This window comes from Neolamprologus brichardi, chromosome 6 (genome assembly GCF_056152115.1).
Source record: "Neolamprologus brichardi isolate AB-2024 chromosome 6, ASM5615211v1, whole genome shotgun sequence".
Taxonomy (NCBI): domain Eukaryota; kingdom Metazoa; phylum Chordata; class Actinopteri; order Cichliformes; family Cichlidae; genus Neolamprologus; species Neolamprologus brichardi.
In genome coordinates this window covers 2007954-2026741 of record NC_142109.1, presented here as the reverse complement: position 1 = coordinate 2026741, position 18788 = coordinate 2007954, and the positions used below count along the sequence as shown (strand labels likewise).

The window sequence follows — 18788 nt, the reverse complement described above, 5'->3', positions numbered from 1 at the left end:
TCTTACACTTTCAAGGCAAGACTGTCTTGACTAACAACTTCACTTCACTGCGGCAGCAACATGAGTGCCTTTATACATGCGTCCTGTTTTTGTTTACATAAAAAGACTCAAATTAACTGTCAATTCCCTTTTGCTGTGACACCGAAGAAATCTTAAAAATTTGAGGATTTTTTTTAGGGCCCTTTTTCTGTTAGCTGATTACATCTTATCTTAATTATGATAAAAACTGAAAGAGGCTAGCTGCAGCTGTTAATGAATGAATGAACCTGTCTGTGCCTGAACTTGAAAATTAGCTGTTACAGGAAGGCCGTCTTCTCACTCGGTTCCACCCCTGAAAAAATGTAATGAATCGGATCGGTTCACATCAGCAGAATGTAATTTGCACATGAATGACTTCAAGGATAGCAAAAGCAGAAACTTTCATTTGCAGCATGCTTTGTCATAGTGCTTCAACTAAATTTTGTTGACTTAAGCTTTTGGACAAAGTATTGGTTTATTTTCTGTTGGTTTGTTGCTCCCTGCTTGAGTGGGAATCGTTTTAAAATAAAACTTTTGTGTTTTCTCTTTCATGAATTTCTTTGGAGGACTACTCAAGCCAGATTTTGGGCCTACTTGTTTTTGTGGACTTTAGCATTGTTGCATTAGTAATTTGATAAAATAGATTTATACAAAAAACTGTTGATATTTAGTACAGGCTTACGTGGCAAGCTTGTTCTATGACGTCACATGGAAAACTACAATTAAACATACACACTGATCATTTAGTTTTCAAATTAAAACATTCCAACATTTTATTCAGGACACAAAATGTGCTTGTTTTTTACTTTAACACTGAAGAGAGAACCACAAAATTGAATGATATAATAAAGACAAACAACCTTAATACAAGAAAATCACTGTAAAGGTGTGTAAATTGGGTAGAGATAAGTTTTGAAAGACAAAACTTGCTGATTGAACTGGAAAACCAGGATCCAATAATTGACAACCATCCATTCACTTCCGCTTATCCTTTTCAGGGTTGGGGGGCGCTGGAGCCTATCCCAGCTGTCATAGGGCGAGAGGCGGGGTACACCCTGGACAGGTCGCCAGTCTGTCGCAGGGCCAACACACAGACAACCATTCGCACCTAGTGGCAATTTGGATTATCCAATTGACCTATCCCCACAAGCTGCATGTCTTTGGACAGTGAGAGGAAGCCACGCAAACACGGGGAGGACATGCAAACTCCACACAGAAAGAGGCCTGATGGTGGAATTGAACTCAGGACCTTCTTACTGTGCGGCAACAGTGCTAACCACCGTGCCACCGTGCTGCCTAATTGACAGCCAGTAATGTTTAAAATAAGACATGGAAAAATATCAGAGTGCTCTAAAACAAAAATGTTTGCACTGCTATTCTTGTATCCAAACAATTTCCGGGAAATCACCTCCTGGTGCACAGTGACTGGATCTAGCCAAGGTTTCTCTGTCTTTTCTTAAAGACACCAAACAAAAAAGAAAACTGCAAATCACTCCGTGCTCTGTGATGTTAAGCGCTTACATGAGACATTTTCTTTTTTTTCTACTAAAAAGTAGACATTACTTCTATTGTGTGAGATATTGTGACAGTGGAGTGACAGCTTTCAGTTCTTGTGTTGTTTGGATTCTTTCGCAACGACTCAAACTGTACGTGTGGAACTGAATGAAGGTGTGGTCACACCAACCAAACAGTCACTGAAATATGACTCAGCTAACACACGCACACACACATGCACACACTAAAAAATATAGTATCAACTACAGTGTGTGTTGATGGAGCTGTGGAGAATGCATACAGTGTGTCTCATTCATGTTTCCTCAATAATTTTATACACAAGAAAGAAATAAAGAAATTTAAAGACATACTGAGGGCATATCTGTGCCTTCATTTGAAAATCAGCTGCTTTAGGAAGTCAGCAGTGGCACAAGGATGTATGGAAGTATGTGAGGATGGTGCAAGACATGTATGATGACAGTGAGACAGTAGAAGTGACCGCTAGGTTGGTAAGGGGATCAGCTGTGAGCTACTTCTTGTTTGCAGTGGTGATGAACAGGCAGACAGACGAGGTCAGGCAGCTTGACAACGATGTTTGACAGCTTTGTGATCTGTAGTGGAAAAGATGGAAGCATACCTGCGTGTGAAAGTATGCGAGACAGAGTCGCAACCACACAAAGCAACAGACACTGAAGAAGAGAGTACAGGTAGAAAATAATGCCAAGGCTGACTGGTTACAGAAGGACAGCAGCAAGAGTGAAAAAGCAGGTTTACTTAACGGTAGTGAAACCTAATGTGTGGTTTGGAGCCGAGGCAAGATGGAGATTATTCAAATACTGAACAAAGGGTGGAGCACAGAGTAGAGTAGAACAGCGGTCTCCAACCTTTTTTGCGCCACGGACCGGTTTATGCCCGACAATATTGTCATGGACCGGCCTTTAAGGTGTCGCGGATAAATACAACAAAATAAAACTAGTACCGGTACCGAAAAAAAAGAAGATTTATTCATAACACACGTGAAAAGACCAAGGAAAACCGAGAAAACGATAAAAACGATAACAAAATAACGCTGAAAACCGATAAAAACCCTGAAAACCCTACATTTCACACCTGAGCCTCAACTCTCGCGGCCCGGTACCAAACAACTCACAGACCGGTACCGGTCCGAGGCCCGGGGGTTGTGGACCGCTGGAGTAGAAGATTAATGTTTCTTATTCAAGGAAATTGCTAGAAATGAAGCCAGCTCAGCCTAAAAAAAAAGCTGAAAACCTTTTTATCAATAGATATAGACATCTTTTTCAAAGTTCTTTATAAATTGGTTTGCCGTGCGTTGCACTGAATTATTTAGTACATGAAAAAGCCTCGTGTATTTTAACATGAGAATTTAATAGTATTTGCTGAAACTTATTGTTCAACGATAACAGCATTTTTCTTTTCTGTCTTTCTTTCTTTTTTTTGCTTGTACGGTGGTTTCTCCAGAACAAGTGTTAATAATAATTGTCGATATAGTAAGTGCACCATTGAGAACGCCTGTCTGCACATTGTGTCCAGCAGATGTCACTGTGGAGACACGTAAAACTGTTTTGAAACCTTGATACAAATGGCACAAATGCTTTGAACGTTTCAGTGTTTCATAAAAACTTCCTTTGCTCATCACTAACACATATAATACGTTGTGGCGACCCCTAAAGGACCGAAAAATATTTTTGTTTTTCGGCACTATATAAATAAAGTTGCATGGGGGAAAAAATTCTTGGACTATACTAACTCCATAATGTCGTGGAATTAAATTACACATACATGACACGCAGGAATCACGAATAATATTATAAATATAAACATAGTTTTAAGTATTTTACAACATTATTTATTTTGTGTGGGAAAGAAAACCTTATCGTAGCATATCAATGCTTTCATATCGGTGCCTATAACCCCCTTAGTCTTGCTAATGGTTCTTTCCAGTAATGGTAGCATCAGCGTGGTGAAGGTGAAGGCAGCGTGTATAAACAACGGAGAAAGAGTGAGCATTTAAACGGTTACATGTTGTAACAGCTACCCGTGAATCGAGATTTGAAGACCTTTTAGCTTGACCCGTCGGAAAACAGGAGAGACTCTATAACAAAATGGTAAGATATTGCCAGGCTAAGGCAGCTAATGTTGTTAGCTAACAGTGGCTAACGTGCCAATTCCCCAAGAAACTGGTAAAAAAAAATTGGTTAGCGAGAGGTTGTGATAGCTTTATAATTAGAAGTAGACATTAAAAACTTAAAAGTAAGTTAAATGAAAAGTGTCTTGTGAATAATATTCATGTGAGCTAGAGAGTTTACCCATGAACTCAAATGATCTAAAAGAGTCTCTAAAACATTGTCAGCGGTTTGTTGTACCCTGCTCAAACAGTTGGACGTAAGTAATAAAGTGGCATCTCACACAGCATTAGCAACTACATTACAAAACGAAGTTGTTATAGGTGTTAACTACAGCAGGATTAAAAACTTAAGGTAGGTAGGTAGGTGAGGGTAAAACATATTAGTTGACTGAAGTAAAAACAAGTCTTTAAAACAAACAAACAAACAAAATTTTACTGTGTGTAAAATGCCATCAAAAAGTCAATTAAGTTTTATTCATTCTCACCTGTCTTTCTGTCTCCTTTCACTTATTAAAGGTTGCCATGTTAGAAAAAATATTTTGCCCTGCCATGCTGTTTATTGATGTGACAAATGAATGGTTTATGAAAATATATCTAAATCTGTCCTCAGTAATCAGTAATGATCATGTGTCACCTCTAGTCTTCTCTGTCTTAATTTCAGGTTTTCACCATGTGTTGTAGATAGTTCAGGAGGTTAACTCAACCCAGCAGTCTACTTTCGGGTACTGTTTAGAATACCAGAATAGGGAGGATGGTGTAGGTTTAAGTTTATTACATATATACCAACATATATACCATACGCAATACATATATACCAACAAGACAGTGTACATCACTGTGACAACAGCGTTTGTTTTCATTCAAAGGCTTTATGGTTTTTCCTATAACACCTGGTGGGCCGGTCTCTAGTCAAAATGCCCGGGCCGATTTTTTGTCCCAGTCCAGTCCAGCCCGTAAGGAATCCGTGTTACGTTTGCTTATTGAGAACACTATTGCGTGACGATCCCCACGGTGTTGTATTTGTATTGAAATACAGTACTGAGCATTGAATCAGCTCTAGTTTATTTATATTTTGTTTCGAATCAGCCAGACTTTGTTGAATTGTTGAAAGTGGTCTTGAGTAATGGGCATTTAGGGTTTCAGAAGTCTTTCAAAGTTTCTCTCCGGCTGCTTTTTCACTCAAAGGATGAAACACATTTTTGACAACACAAAACTGGCATCTTGGCAGAAAGAACCAATTTTAAAGTGTATCTGTAGACACGACATCAGATCAACAGTTTCTGAAAGTCATGCCCTTAAGAAAATGGTGAAAATCTAATAAATGCCTGAAACAAGAGATGCATCTAACCTTTCAGGTGGTCCACTTACTGTTTTCAGTGTAATAAGGACGGGTGTAAGAAGCCACTCTGAAAGAAGGGAAGCAGGGAGAAAAGCCTGTGTGCACCTTCTTGGTGTGTTTCTGAGTGTGTTTGCACTTGTTTCAATAAAAACCTGCACCTATTTCCAATTTTATTAGCAAAATTTAAAGAAGGAAGAGTGACTCAAGGCATTTTCAGCATATTGTTACTTTCACGATCATCCTAAATCAGATAGATTTGGACATGCTTGTGTCTTGCTTGGCATAAGTCTAGTTTAAAAAAAGAAGAATTAAATTATTTTCTGTTTCTTTCAGCCCCATCGAAAGAAGAAGGCATTTATTGACAAGAAGAAGGCTGTGACCTTTCACCTCGTCCACAGGAGTCAAAAGGACCCTCTGGCTGCAGATGAGAAAGCGCCACAGCATGTCCTCTTGCCTGCCACAAAGGTACAACCTTGCTGTTCTGATCATAAGTCTTTTTACTCATGTTCACAGGTTGTGTGTTTAATGTCTGATTTTATAGCTGATTTTTAGCTTTTATTGGTTTTTAAGAACCCTAAAGGGGGTTAAACTGTTCAGGACTTCACAATTAAAAAGGAATGAGCAAAGTCATTTGTCATAATTAGAGTTGTTATTTCTTCTTTTGTATTTGTTTAATCACGTTCTTCTGCTCTGATTTCCTTTGGTCAAACTAAAGGGGCTACGACCCGGTGGCTAATATTTCACTTCATTTCAGAAATGCCTTGTTAATGTGATGCTGTGATCATGTGTTTGTTGTTGCTTAGGTGGAAACGGAGAAGAGGCGTGAGGAGCAGCGGAAATTTGGCGTATTCTTTGATGATGATTATAACTACCTTCAGCACCTGAAGGAGGCGTCGGGCCCATCTGAGCTCGTGTACTCTGACAGACAGCCTCTTTCCCTCCAAGATGAAGAGGAGGAAAATGGGGGGGGAAAAATCGTGCACAAGGACAATCCTGTGAGTTGCTGTGAAACATTTTTAACAGACTTGTGCACCATCTAGTTACTCTGAGGAATTGATCTAAAATGATCCCTGTGTTGTTCAACGAGCAGGCCGCCTCCATCAACCTGCCTTCTTCAGTGTTCGCCTCAGAGTTTGAAGAGAAGGTGGGACTTTTGAACAAAGCTGCTCCCATTTCAGGTAAACAGCCCATCACTTAAATGGAATAAAGTGTTTTAGGACCTTTATCAAGCTTCTAAAATAATAGTTATCTTAATAACTTGGATATAAATCATCATTAAATACTGTCTGAATGTTGTCGCTCAAGATTTGCCACACTAATTACTAGAGATGGACCGATCCGATATTACGTATCGGTCCGATACTGACCTAAATTACTGGATATCGGAGAGAAATAAAAAATGTAATCGATTCATTAAATATCAGAAAAGCACCTCACAAAACTTGCCACACGGCGTAACTCGGCTCATAACCGTAGCACGTTGCAGCAGTGTGCATCACGTGATAGAGCGGCTGTGTGTATTTGTAGCCTCGCTACCAAACCAGCATTTCATCTCCAAGAAAGTTTTCCCAGAAAGAAGTAAAGCAAGTGTGTAAGTTCATCTCTGAATGTTTGTAAAGCATTCCCACGTTAAGCTTAACAACCAATATATGGAGCAACTGCCTCTCTCTCTCTCCCTCCCTCTCTTGCTGCTACTTCAATCGTGAAACTGATCAATGATCAGCTGATCAGCTTTTCTGTCGCGTCCGTCTCTCTTCTTTGTTTTTGGCCCACTTCTCACCAGAAAGAGGAAACCAGCGGCTGAACAACAGCAGCACGTTTAACCTTGATAAGCTGTTGTTAGAATTAATTTATTATTACTTTCTACACCAGGATCCTTTTCTACGTAGCTGATGGCTGTAACTGTGCAGGGGCGGATCTAGCAAAGTTTAGCCAGGGGGGCCGATAGGGCATGAACAGAGAAAAGGGGGCACAAAGACATACTTTTCTTTCTTATTCTCTTTTAAAATGTCTAGCTTTTAATAAATAATTATCTGACTCTTACACCCAAAGTTTTAATCTTGTGTAAAATGTATAGAAGTCCATTACTGTATATAGTAACTGTTAAGTCTAATATACCCTAGTAAGCTATATTACTTTTTCCTTTGGGAACCATCTGTGCAGTCTGCAATTCTGTTGAAGAAAGATGTTGAATATATTTAATTATTCTTGAAAAATAATTGATATTTGTGCTTTTTTTTTTCCCACCCTGCATCAAATTAAAGTTGATTACGTCGATTAAGCATCATGAGGTGGGGGGTGGTTCCCTATGTTTTTTTGCTGGGAGTTTGCAGCCTTATTAGTTAGGTTGCTTAATATTTCTGCTAAGTACTCTTTAAAATACCAGAATAGGGAGGATGGAGCAGGTTTAAGTTTATTAGATTGAGCAGTGTTGCTGAACTATGAAATATTTTGTTGTATTTTTTACATACAGGTATAACAGAATAGCTTTAGTATTGTTGTTTATTTAAACTTGAGTATGAACTTATACAAAATGCAGCAAGATATTAAAAAAACAGTTTTATTGATTAAAAAACACACTATATCGGATTCATATCGGTATCGGCAGATATCAAAATTTATGATATCGGTATCGGACATAAAAAAGTGGTATCGTGCCATCTCTACTAATTACTGTGTGACCCGATTTAGGAGATTTTTCTAAAACCAAACAAAACTGAAATTTTGCGTCTCATCAGCAGATTTGGGTCCTGCAGCAGAACAACACTTCCTTACATTGGTTTTAGATCCGTGCTTGTCAAACATGCGAATTACAAGAAAATATGCAAAAATTATTTGCAGAGTCATGTGGTGGGAGTCAGTTTGTGATGTCATATCTAGAGATGGGAATTGATAAGAATTTAGCGATTCCGATTCCATTATCGATATCACTTATCGATTCTCATTGGCTCCACTTTGAGAGTCGCCACCATCTCTAAGCAACATATGAAAGACATTACATTCATGCAAATTAATTACATGTTGTCTGCTATGTCCCTTCTTTGTTCTGGTCATTGATAAAAATGAAGTTATAACACGTGATACACGGAATACTTTAAGGTAATGCAGTATGTTACTTAATTACTCCCTGGAGAAAGACGGTCGTTATACTACTCGTTACTTTACTTTTATTTTACTCTGTAAACTGATCTGAAACACACTGTCTCATAATTTCAGTTAACAGTAGAAACCTACAGGCTACGGCTCCCACACACCAACACAAACCCCTCTCCGTGACCCGTTTCTGCTTCTGCAGTAAAGTGAGCACAGTGTAGAGCTCAATACATCGATAGTTTGTGTAAAATTTTGTTTCACTATAATAATATCGACATTTACATAAATATACTTTGTTTCATATTAAAGATAATGTGTTAATTCTACACGTTTAGGTGCACCAGGTCTGTCCAGCGTCCTCCCCCGCCACCTGATCCAACTCACCACCAGGTGGTGATCAGTTGACAGCTCAGCCCCTCTCTTTACCCGAGTGTCCAGAACATATGGTCGCAGGTCTGGTGATACGATTACAAAATCGATCATCGACCTACGGCCTAGAGCGTCCTGGTGCCACGTGCACTTATGGACACTCTTATGTTCGAACAAGGTGTTCGTTATGGCCAAACTGTGATTAGCACAGAAGTCCAATAACAAAGCACCACTCGGGTTCAGATCAGGGAGGCCGTTCCTCCCAATCACGCCCCTCCAGGTCTCGCTGTCGTTACCCACGTGAGCATTGAAGTCTCCCAGCAGGACAACAGAGTCTCCAGGTGGAGCACCTTCCAGCACCCCCCCCCAGGGACTCTAAGAAGGCTGGGTACTCCGAACTGCCACTCGGCGCATAAGCGCAGATGACAGTCAGGACCCGTTCCCCGACCCTAAGGCGCAGGGAACAAACCCTCTCGTCCACCGGGAAAAACCCCAACGTACCGGCAGCAAGCCGAGGGGATATTAAAATACCCACCCCAGCCCGCCGCCTCTCACCAGGGGCAACTCCAGACTGAGACAGAGTCCAGCCCCTCTCCAGGAGACTGGTTCCAGAGCCCAAGCCGTGCGTAGAGGTGAGCCCGACTATATCTAGCCGGTACCTCTCAACCTCACGCACTAACTCAGGCTCCTTCCCCACCAGAGAGGTGACATTCCATGTCCCTATTGCCAGTCTTGGCAGCCGGGGGTCAGTCCGCCAGGGCCTCCGCTCCTGGCCGCCACCCGACACACAATGCACCCGACCCCTATGGCGCCTCCTGCGGGTGGTGGGCCTGCGGGAGGATGGGCCCATGTCTCCTCTTCGGGCTGTGCCCGGCCGGGCCCCATGGACTAAGGCCCGGCCACCAGACGCTCGCCCTCGGGCACCCTCCCCGGGCCTGGCTCCAGGGCAGGGCCCCGGTAACCCTATCCCGGGCAGGGTAAACTGTTCCCTCTGTGTTTTTTTCATAGGGGTCTTCTGAATCGCTCTTTGTCTGGTCCCTCACCCAGGACCAATTTGCCATGGGAGACCCTACCAGGGGGCAAAAGCCCCCAGACAACATAACCCCTGGGATCCCTGGGACACACAAACCCCTCCACCACGATAAGGTTGCGATTCACGGAGGAGACCTAAACGTGTAGTGAGGGTGTGCTGGGAACGACTAGCAGAGGCCCCAGTCCGCGAGATCTTCAACGCACACCTCCGGCAGAGCTTCAACAGCATTCCGAGGGAGGCGGGGGACATCGAGTCCGAATGGACCATGTTCAGCGCCTCCATTGCCGAAGCTGCTGCATTGAGCTGCGGCCGCAAGGTGGTTGGTGCCTGCCGTGGTGGTAATCCCCGAACCAAATGGTGGACACCAGAGGTGAAGGGAGCCACCAGGCTGAAGAAGGAGTCCTATCGGGCTTGGTTAGCCTGTGGGACTCCGGAGGCAGCCGACAGGTATCGACAGGCCAAGCGGAATGCGGCTCGGGCAGTGGCTGAAGCAAAAACTCGGGTGTGGGAGGAGTTCGGAGAGGCCATGGAAAAAGACTTTCGGACTGCCTCGAAGAGGTTCTGGCAAACCGTCAGGCGTCTCAGGAGGGGAAAGCGGTGCTCTACCTGCACTGTGTATAGTGCTGGCGGAGCGCTGCTGACGTCGACTGAGAAAATTGTCAGGCGGTGGAAGGAATACTTCGAGGACCTCCTTAATCCCACTGACGCGTCTTCCAAGGAGGAAGCAGAGTCTGGGGATGAGGGGAATGACCCGCCAATTTCTGGGGGCGAGGTCACTGAGGCAGTTAAACAACTCCTTGGTGGCAGAGCCCCTGGTGTTGATGAGGTCCGCCCCGAGTTCCTGAAGGCTCTGGACGTTGTAGGGCTGTCCTGGCTGACACGCCTCTGCAATGTTGCGTGGAGATCAGGGGCAGTACCCGTGGATTGGCAGACCGGGGTGGTGGTCCCCATCTTTAAGAAGGGGGACCGGAGGGTGTGTTCCAACTACAGGGGGATCACACTCCTCAGCCTCCCCGGGAAAGTCTATGCCAGGGTGCTGGAAAGGAGAGTTCGTCCGCTAGTCGAACCTCTGATGCAGGAGGAACAATGCGGTTTTCGTCCTGGTCGCGGAACACTGGACCAGCTCTTTATCCTCTCGAGGATACTTGAGGGTGCATGGGAGTTTGCCCAACCAGTCTACATGTGTTTTGTGGACTTGGAGAAGGCATTCGACCGTGTCCCTCGGGGTGTCCTGTGGGAGGTGTTGCGGGAGTATGGGGTGTCTGGCCCATTGCTACGGGCCATTCGATCCCTATACAACCGTTGCAAGAGCTTGGTTCGCATTGCCGGCAATAAGTCGGACTCGTTCCCGGTGGGTGATGGGCTCCGCCAGGGCTGCCCTTTGTCACCGGTTCTGTTCATAATTTTTATGGACAGGATTTCTAGGCGCAGCCAAGTGGCGGAGGGCTTTCGCTTTGGTGGCCTCAGGATCTCATCTCTGATCTTTGCGGATGATGTGGTTCTGTTGGCTTCATCGGGTGAGGGCCTCCAGCTCGCACTGGAGCGGTTCGCAGCCGAGTGTGACGCAGCGGGAATGAGGATCAGCACCTCCAAATCTGAGGCCATGGTTCTCAGCCGGAAAAGGGTGGAGTGCCCACTCCGGGTCGGGGATGAGGTCCTGCCCCAAGTGGAGGAGTTCAAGTATCTCGGGGTCTTGTTCGCGAGTGATGGGAGAAGGGAGCCGGAGATCGACAGACGGATTGGGGCTGCAGCTGCAGTAATGCAGACGCTGCACCGGTCCGTCGTGGTGAAGAGGGAGCTGAGTGTAAAAGCGAAGCTCTCAATTTACCGGTCGATCTACGTCCCTACCCTCACCTATGGCCACGAGCTGTGGGTAGTGACCGAAAGGACGAGATCGCGGATACAAGCGGCGGAAATGAGCTTCCTCCGAAGGGTGGCTGGCATCTCCCTTAGAGATAGGGTGAGAAGTTCGGCCATCCGGGAGGGGCTCAGAGTAGAGCCGCTGCTGCTCCACATCGAAAGGAGCCAGCTGAGGTGGTTTGGGCATCTGGTAAGGATGCCCCCTGGGCGCCTCCTGGGTGAGGTGTTCCAGGCATGTCCCACCGGGAGGAGGCCCCGGGGCAGACCCAGGACACGCTGGAGAGATTATATCTCTCGGCTGGCCTGGGAACGCCTTGGTGTTCCCCCGGATGAGCTGGAGGAGGTGGCTGGGGAGAGGGAGGTCTGGGCCTCTTTGCTTAGGCTGCTGCCCCCGCGACCCGGCCCCGGACAAAGCGGATGAAGATGAAGATGGATGGTGTTAATTCTAACATGTGATGCAACCAAAGGCCAACCTTCGGCTCCTGACGTCACAGTGAAACTGTCTTATACACTTTCCTCCAGGACCTCGGCTCGACATGGATCCGGACATTGTAGCTGCGCTCGACGATGACTTTGATTTTGAGAACCCCAACAACATCCTGGATGATGATTTCATCCTCAGAGCAAACAGTGGGACTGGAGCTGTGGACGTGGAGTAAGAATTTCAATAGTCAAAATTTTCTTTTTATTCCTCAAAGGTCATTTATGTATTTTTTAAAAACGAGATTATCCCAGATTTGTGATTCTAGACATTTAGAGACTTTTTTAAAGCCCGAATTGGACTGTAACTGCAAGGCTGATTTCTATGCCTAAAAATTCATTTTCGCTACAGCAACATTGTTTAAATGTGACTTTTGGTGCCTTAACTTTTATAACACAATCAGAAAAGTATTTTCTGATCATCAAAACACCCCAATCTAAAGCTTGAGCTGTATCTCAATCCTTTTTGAATGAAACAGGAAGACAGAGACTCACTGTTCCTTACTGCTAAAATGCATTTGGTTCCAGGGCTCGCAAAATATATATATATATATATATATATATAATATATCTCCGGTCGGGCGACCAAAATCTATCGGGCGGGGCTGAGATAGATTTTGGTCGAGCGATTTTGCGAGCCCTGTGTTCAGAGTGCATGTAGATGTTAGCTGGCACAGCCAGTATTTAATATATTTAACCTAATGATTATTTTTATTACAGTGCAAAAATTCTGTCATATCCTGTTGTAATTGTTTGTATTTGTGTAACCTGTGATAGAGGAGACGGTCATGATGATGATGACGAGTGGGAGGACACAGATGAGGAAGACGACTTTGACTCTGAAGGCGGTTTTTCCAGCAACGAGGACGCGGAAGGGGACGGCCGAGGTCGAGAGTTTCTGTTCATGGACGAGGAGACGAAGAGTCGCTTCACTGAGTACTCGCTGACGTCGTCTGTGATGAGGAGGAACGAGCAGCTCACCCTGCTGGACGACCGCTTTGAAAAGGTGAACATTTTTGCATTCGAGTCTTTTCTCTGTGAGGAACTCTCCCCATCTTCATGTAAAAGTACAGTGACAAATGAAGCACCTGAGATAAACAGAGTGCAACTACAGAAAGTTAAGTACTGATTTCAAATGTTCAGTAGTTGAAGAGAGAAAACCCGGTGGCCTTGATCACTTGTTGGTGCATCCTCAGAGCATTTGGTGTGTAATGAGTGACTGCTGGGTGCTGATGTGCTTCACAGAACACAAAAGAAGTAAATGTGCTCCTTTCTGTTGTTATTTCAGTTCTATCGCTGTGTCCCAAAACGTCGGCTGCATCCTTCGGAGGACCCGGCCTTCGCGGCCTACGTGGGCCGGGTCCTTCAAAGACTGAGAAGGCCGGCAGTGCGAGGCTGTGAATGGGACGGTCTAGCCTTAAGATTAGCGTCACCGCTGTGTCGGTGGAGTTTAATAAACTCGGCCGTCTGCTCCTTGCTATCTAAAATATAACAGGACACTGGCGTAAATTCTCGACCGTCTCACACTTCTGTTTAATCAGTTTTCTGTTTAACGTTTATTCAGCTGTGTGAAAATCCTGGAGGAACAACCTGATGGATTAATAAAGTTTTATTTAATCTAATAACTTTGATCTCAGCCAAACCGATTTACTCCGGCACACTTTTGCAAATATGCGATGTCTTGACAAACCGAGCAGATATTTGATGTTTACACAGCTACTTTCTCGCCTTAAAATATGTTAAAAGTTTATTTTGCGGCCCAGGAAGATTAATAAGAGTAATTTTAAAACTTAGTAGCGGCCACCATTGTTGGCAGCTGAAATTTGGCTGGGCCACGCTATGAATTCTGGGATATGGTGGGCCACGAAGGACACACCCGACCCATCCTTCAAATTCGGGGAAATGAAGGGCGCATTTGTCGGCTGCATTTGAAGGAGTCGATTGGGACAGCCTTCGTCGCCTGGCTGTGACGTAATCGGCCTTCAAATGCGGCCTCCGGAGGATGCAGCCGACGTTTTGGGACACAGCTTATGTCTTTTCGTACTACATGAAAGCTCACACTTCCTGTATGGTGCCGTTTCAGTTTTATGAACAATTTGATGATGATGAGATCGGTGCGCTGGACAACGCTGAGCTGGAAGGGTTCATCGAACCAGACAGTGTTCGTCTGGATGAAGTCCTCAAAGACTACTTCAAACAGAAAGAGAAGGAGTGAGTGATATTTCATTCTTTTAGTGGTGTGGCTTTAAATGATCTATTTGATCAATGTGTGTGGGTTTTTCCACCTCTGTTTTGTGGATCAGGTCTCTGAGGCCGGAAGATTTAGGTCCCAAAGGGCTTCCTGTTGTGAGGGAGGAGGAGGAAGATGAGGATGAAGAAGAAGAGATGGAAACCGTTGTTGTTGAAGCTCCAGAAGAGAAGTGGGACTGTGAAACAATCATCAGTGAGTTTTTCTATCATGTTATGTAAAGTTCGCTTTTATTCATCCAAGTTTTTAACATTTTAAACAGATTTCTTGATCTGTGACATCGGAGAACAAACAAACACATTTATCTTTCCAGAGATATTTAAATGCAGAATATTACTGCGTAAAAGCCTTCAGCCCTCATTTCTTTGTATTTCACGTCCACTTTTTTAATGTATTTTTTCAAGTTCTCCTGATTCTCTGATGGTTTTTCAAAGTGTTTCTTCAGTTTTTCACTCATTTTCAGTGATTGTACACGAGCATTTTCTTAGGAATGTCATTTTTGTGTTTAGCCTCTGAACCCTTTATCACCCAGGTGATGCAATCCACCTGGAAGTTTGGCTGTAAAATGACAAAATCATTTGTTCAGGAACCATTTAAATGAGTAATGTGAAGCGCACATGGTGAAATGTAGGCAGAGCTGATTTCCCTGTCTTCAGACAGCACTACCTTGTGAATGCTTTGTGCTACCACGACAAACCAAATATCCCTGTAAAGCTCAGCTTCTGTTCTTACTGACACGTTTCAATTTTGCCTGTTGCACAAACTGTAACAGAGTTACAGTCATTTAAAAGGAGCTGTGAAATGGCCCTGCTGACGTGCCGGTGGTTTAAAAAAAAGAAAAGAAAATTTAACACTGACCTGTGAAGCATTGAAGACTATAAAATTCCCCTAACTGAAGGAATGAAATGACAAAACGGCTTCAGATGATATCTTTAGGCATGTTGCTTCTTGCCTAAAGATATAATCACTACAAGCCTTTTCAAAGAAACAACTTCCCATTTCTTTAGTTGCATTTACAAAAATGCCATAGATAATACAGTTTGACAGGCATAAAATAATATTTATTGTACCAGCAGCGTGATTTTTAAAGCATTATCAGCCAAACCTTGGTATGACATAGTGTGGTGAGCAGTGCCTTTAATATCTTAAGGGAAAAGGACACGTGGACAACGAAGGAAACAACAGCATAACAAAGGCCTGAATGATGCATCTGGCTCGTATGTTGAACCATCTAGTTTTTAGCCTCATTAGAACTGGATTCAGTGGAAGGATGGCGGTCAAAAAATGATTCTTAAAGAAGGAAAATATGAAGAAAAGCCAAAGTACACAAGAACTGGACTGAAAATCAGTGGCAGGTCTTATGGAGTGATGAACTCAAATATGAAACCTTTGGCTCAGATCATTGGCAGGATGTCTGAGATGGTACAACAGTGAGAATCTACAGACTTGTGCAAAATAGTGTAAAACAATTATTTTGGAAGTCTTGTATCCTTTATGGATGAGTGCAGCTCCAACAAACTGAGACTGTTGAGATTACTTTATGGTGTTGGTTTAATTTATTGTTCAGTAGTGGTGGGAAGTGTAATATCTTTGTTCTACAGATGATCTTTTTATCCATTTCTTTTCTCCTCCAGGTACATACTCCAACATATATAACAGACCCAAAGTCATCGAAGAACCTCAAAAGGTAAAAAACAAAGACTGGATTTTTTTTTTTACAAATGTTAAGTAAATATAGCCGTGCATGCTCGATCTTCATGATTATTAAGTGGATTCGGTTCATCTGGACGTAGCGAGAAACGTTTAGTGGTCTCTCCACTGAAAACGCTTCGTCCAGACGAACAGAATCAGAGTCAGACCTTCAAAATTCTGAAAAACTCTTGAATCTATTTCATTTTAATCCTGTTGTTGTTGTCAGTAATGTGACTTATGAATCCATCCATTTGCTTCTGCTTATCCTTTTCAGGGTCGTAGGGGTGCTGGAGCCTATCGCAGCTGTCTTAGAGCGAGACAGCTGGGATAGGCTCATATAAAACGCTTAGAAAATATGTTTGACTCATTTTTTAAGGTTTATTATTAATGTTTATTCACGTGTGGTCTGAATTGAATTCTCTCTGTCTTTAGCCAAAGCCGATCCGTGTTTCCAGTAAGACGGGCATCCCTCTAGACGTGCTCCCAGCCAGAGGCCTCACAGCCAAGCAGGCAGAGCGCATGACGAGAATTAACGACACAGACCTGCCTCGTGTCTCCGCTCAGCCTCGAAGCAAAGAGGAGAGCAAAGGAGAGAGGAAGGCCAGGAAACAGGCTATCAAGGAAGAACGTAAGGTGAGGAAGTCTGTCCCTGCCTCTGAACAGTTTAGAACCAAATGATGAAATCACACCACCTGTGACCTGACACGAGCAGGTCAGCGAGGTCTCCATCATCAGCATGAGTTAATTTTGACCTAGTCTCTCTGTACTGCTGAGCCCCAAATGTGGATCAGTACACTGCTGAAAATATTCTCCTTTTAACAGAATAAAACTACACTGACCAGCTGTTTGTTAGACCAAGTATTTATGAAGTATTTATAAAAATTGAGAGCGAGGAGCCAGTTTGGGGATAGACAGATTATTGAGGACTAAGTCGATGTTGGTTTTGTTCTTTTCTTGGAATTTGTTGACAGTCAGATTTTTCAATTCAATTCAATTTTATTTATATTGCGCCAAATCACAACAAAAATCGCTTCAAGGCGCTTCATAGATACAGAGAAAAACCCAACAATCATATGACCCCCTATGAGCAAGCACTTTGGCGACAGTGGGAAGGAAAAACTCCCTTTTAACAGGAAGAAACCTCCGGCAGAACCAGGCTCAGGGAGGGGCGGCCATCTGCTGCGACCAGTTGGGGTGAGAGAAGGAAGACAGGATAAAAGACATGCTGTGGAAGAGAGACAGAGACACAGATATGATTCAATACAGAGATTTTATTATTATATTAACATTATTATTATATTATAATTATTATTATTATTATTATTATTATTATTATTATTATTATTATATTATTATATTAACACATAGTGAGTGAGAAAGGTGACTGGAAATGACAAAGGTCTAATTCTTTAACCCAGCCAAAGATTAACGAGCTGAAGAAGTCATTGAAATGAGTCTAATCCAAGTGCAAACTGGGGTAAATACTTTGGTATCCTGTGCTGACTAGGCTCAGTTATTTATTTATTTATTTTTTTTAATGATGAAATATGTGATGTTACAAAGCCTTCCCACAGAAAGGAAGCTGTGATTATGCCATGAAGAGATTTGTAGAATATCAGTTTTACATTTTGATTCCTGATAATTTTTATTTTATTGTATTTTTTTTTAGGAAAGAAGAGTTGAAAAGAAAGCCAATAAAATGGCATTCAAGGAGGAAAAAGCCCGACAGGAGAAGCAAATGTTGAACCTGAGGACAAATGTTCAAGGCCTGAAGCTTTAGCAGCTGCCTGCCAGGCCTGTGCCTACACTGACTTTTCAACTGGTCACATGTTGCTCTTCACCTCAGTGGATGACAGAACAGGAAATCATGGCAAATGAGAGGAGGGGGGTGTCGGGAAGTTTTGGTTTCCCCAAATCATCCAAGTCATTCAGGAAAGAGCAAAAATTGAATTTCATCTCCAGTAATCCGGCTCAGGATATCGTGCTGTTGAAGGAATACTGAAGGACAGGCTGTCACGCTTCAGTCCTGTCAAATATGAATTTTGCGCCTTTATTAAAAATACTTTAATCCAAGTTTCTGAGATTCTTTCTTTAAGTCTTGTCATGCTGTACTTTTACCACAGGTGATAAGGTGGATGACTCAGTGCCTGATTAACCATAATAAATTAATATAGCTGCTTAGATATGATTATTATCATCAACTGAAAAAAACTCACTGTATATAATGTTTAACAGGTCTGCATTTTAGTTGTACAGATACTTTCTTATGAGCCTGTTTGTCTCATAGTGAATGAGATGCGTCCAGTCTGAAGAGCCGAGTTTGTACGAGTAGTTTCTGAGCATTTTTATGATTATAATTGTAGTAATTTGGTCACTATATGATGTTATGAAATAAGCTTACATTGTGCACAGGCACATAAGCTTTATCGAACTTAAGATGCACATTTAATACATCTCTAAACTGTTACTGTAAATACAAGATGTTTATCTTTTGTGTATTTCATAAACTTTACATTTTGTACTAATTCATAGGTGTTCACTGAAGGGCTGAGATATCAACACATTTAGCATAATTAAAAGAAAAAAAACAACATCAATACAATTGAATTAAACTGTTTGATTGCTACACAAGACTAAGTCCTTCTGTGCTGTTTTAGATCCAACTAATCACCAGCAGGGGCTGATGAAGCTCTGTAGTTGAAACAGGAGAAAGTGCTGTCCTCCTCTTCTAACAGAGATGAGCTCTGACGCCCATCAAGCAAAACAGGGATCAACTGCAGCACAAATTTGACTAAGATCGCTATGGCAACTTGTTTGCTAGCCACGTGTCTAAACTGAGCTGTGAGCAACAAATAAGGATAACGAGGTGGAGTACAAACAAGAACAATTTAGAGGGTTTTGAGTTTTATTTTTATGTCACTTTAAACACCTAACCTGCAACAATAAAGGAAACGCACTTCTCTCCACGCTATGCTGATTTCACATCTTTACTGGTGGAATGTGAGATTCAGCCTGA

At 42.9% G+C, this 18788-nt stretch overlaps 1 protein-coding gene across 1 annotated transcript; it reads left to right on the top strand.

The window, feature by feature from the left end:
- The first annotated feature begins 3469 nt into the window (after window positions 1-3469).
- Window positions 3470-17845, top strand: ltv1 (LTV1 ribosome biogenesis factor). The gene is made up of 11 exons (XM_087841442.1): window positions 3470-3638; window positions 5331-5462; window positions 5801-5992; window positions 6088-6175; window positions 11875-12007; window positions 12610-12838; window positions 13916-14043; window positions 14136-14275; window positions 15715-15767; window positions 16205-16405; window positions 17442-17845. Exons 1-11 carry the CDS (start codon window positions 3636-3638, stop codon window positions 17550-17552), a joined length of 1410 nt encoding a protein of 469 aa, XP_087697568.1. The 5' UTR covers window positions 3470-3635; the 3' UTR covers window positions 17553-17845.
- The last annotated feature ends 943 nt before the right edge of the window (window positions 17846-18788 follow it).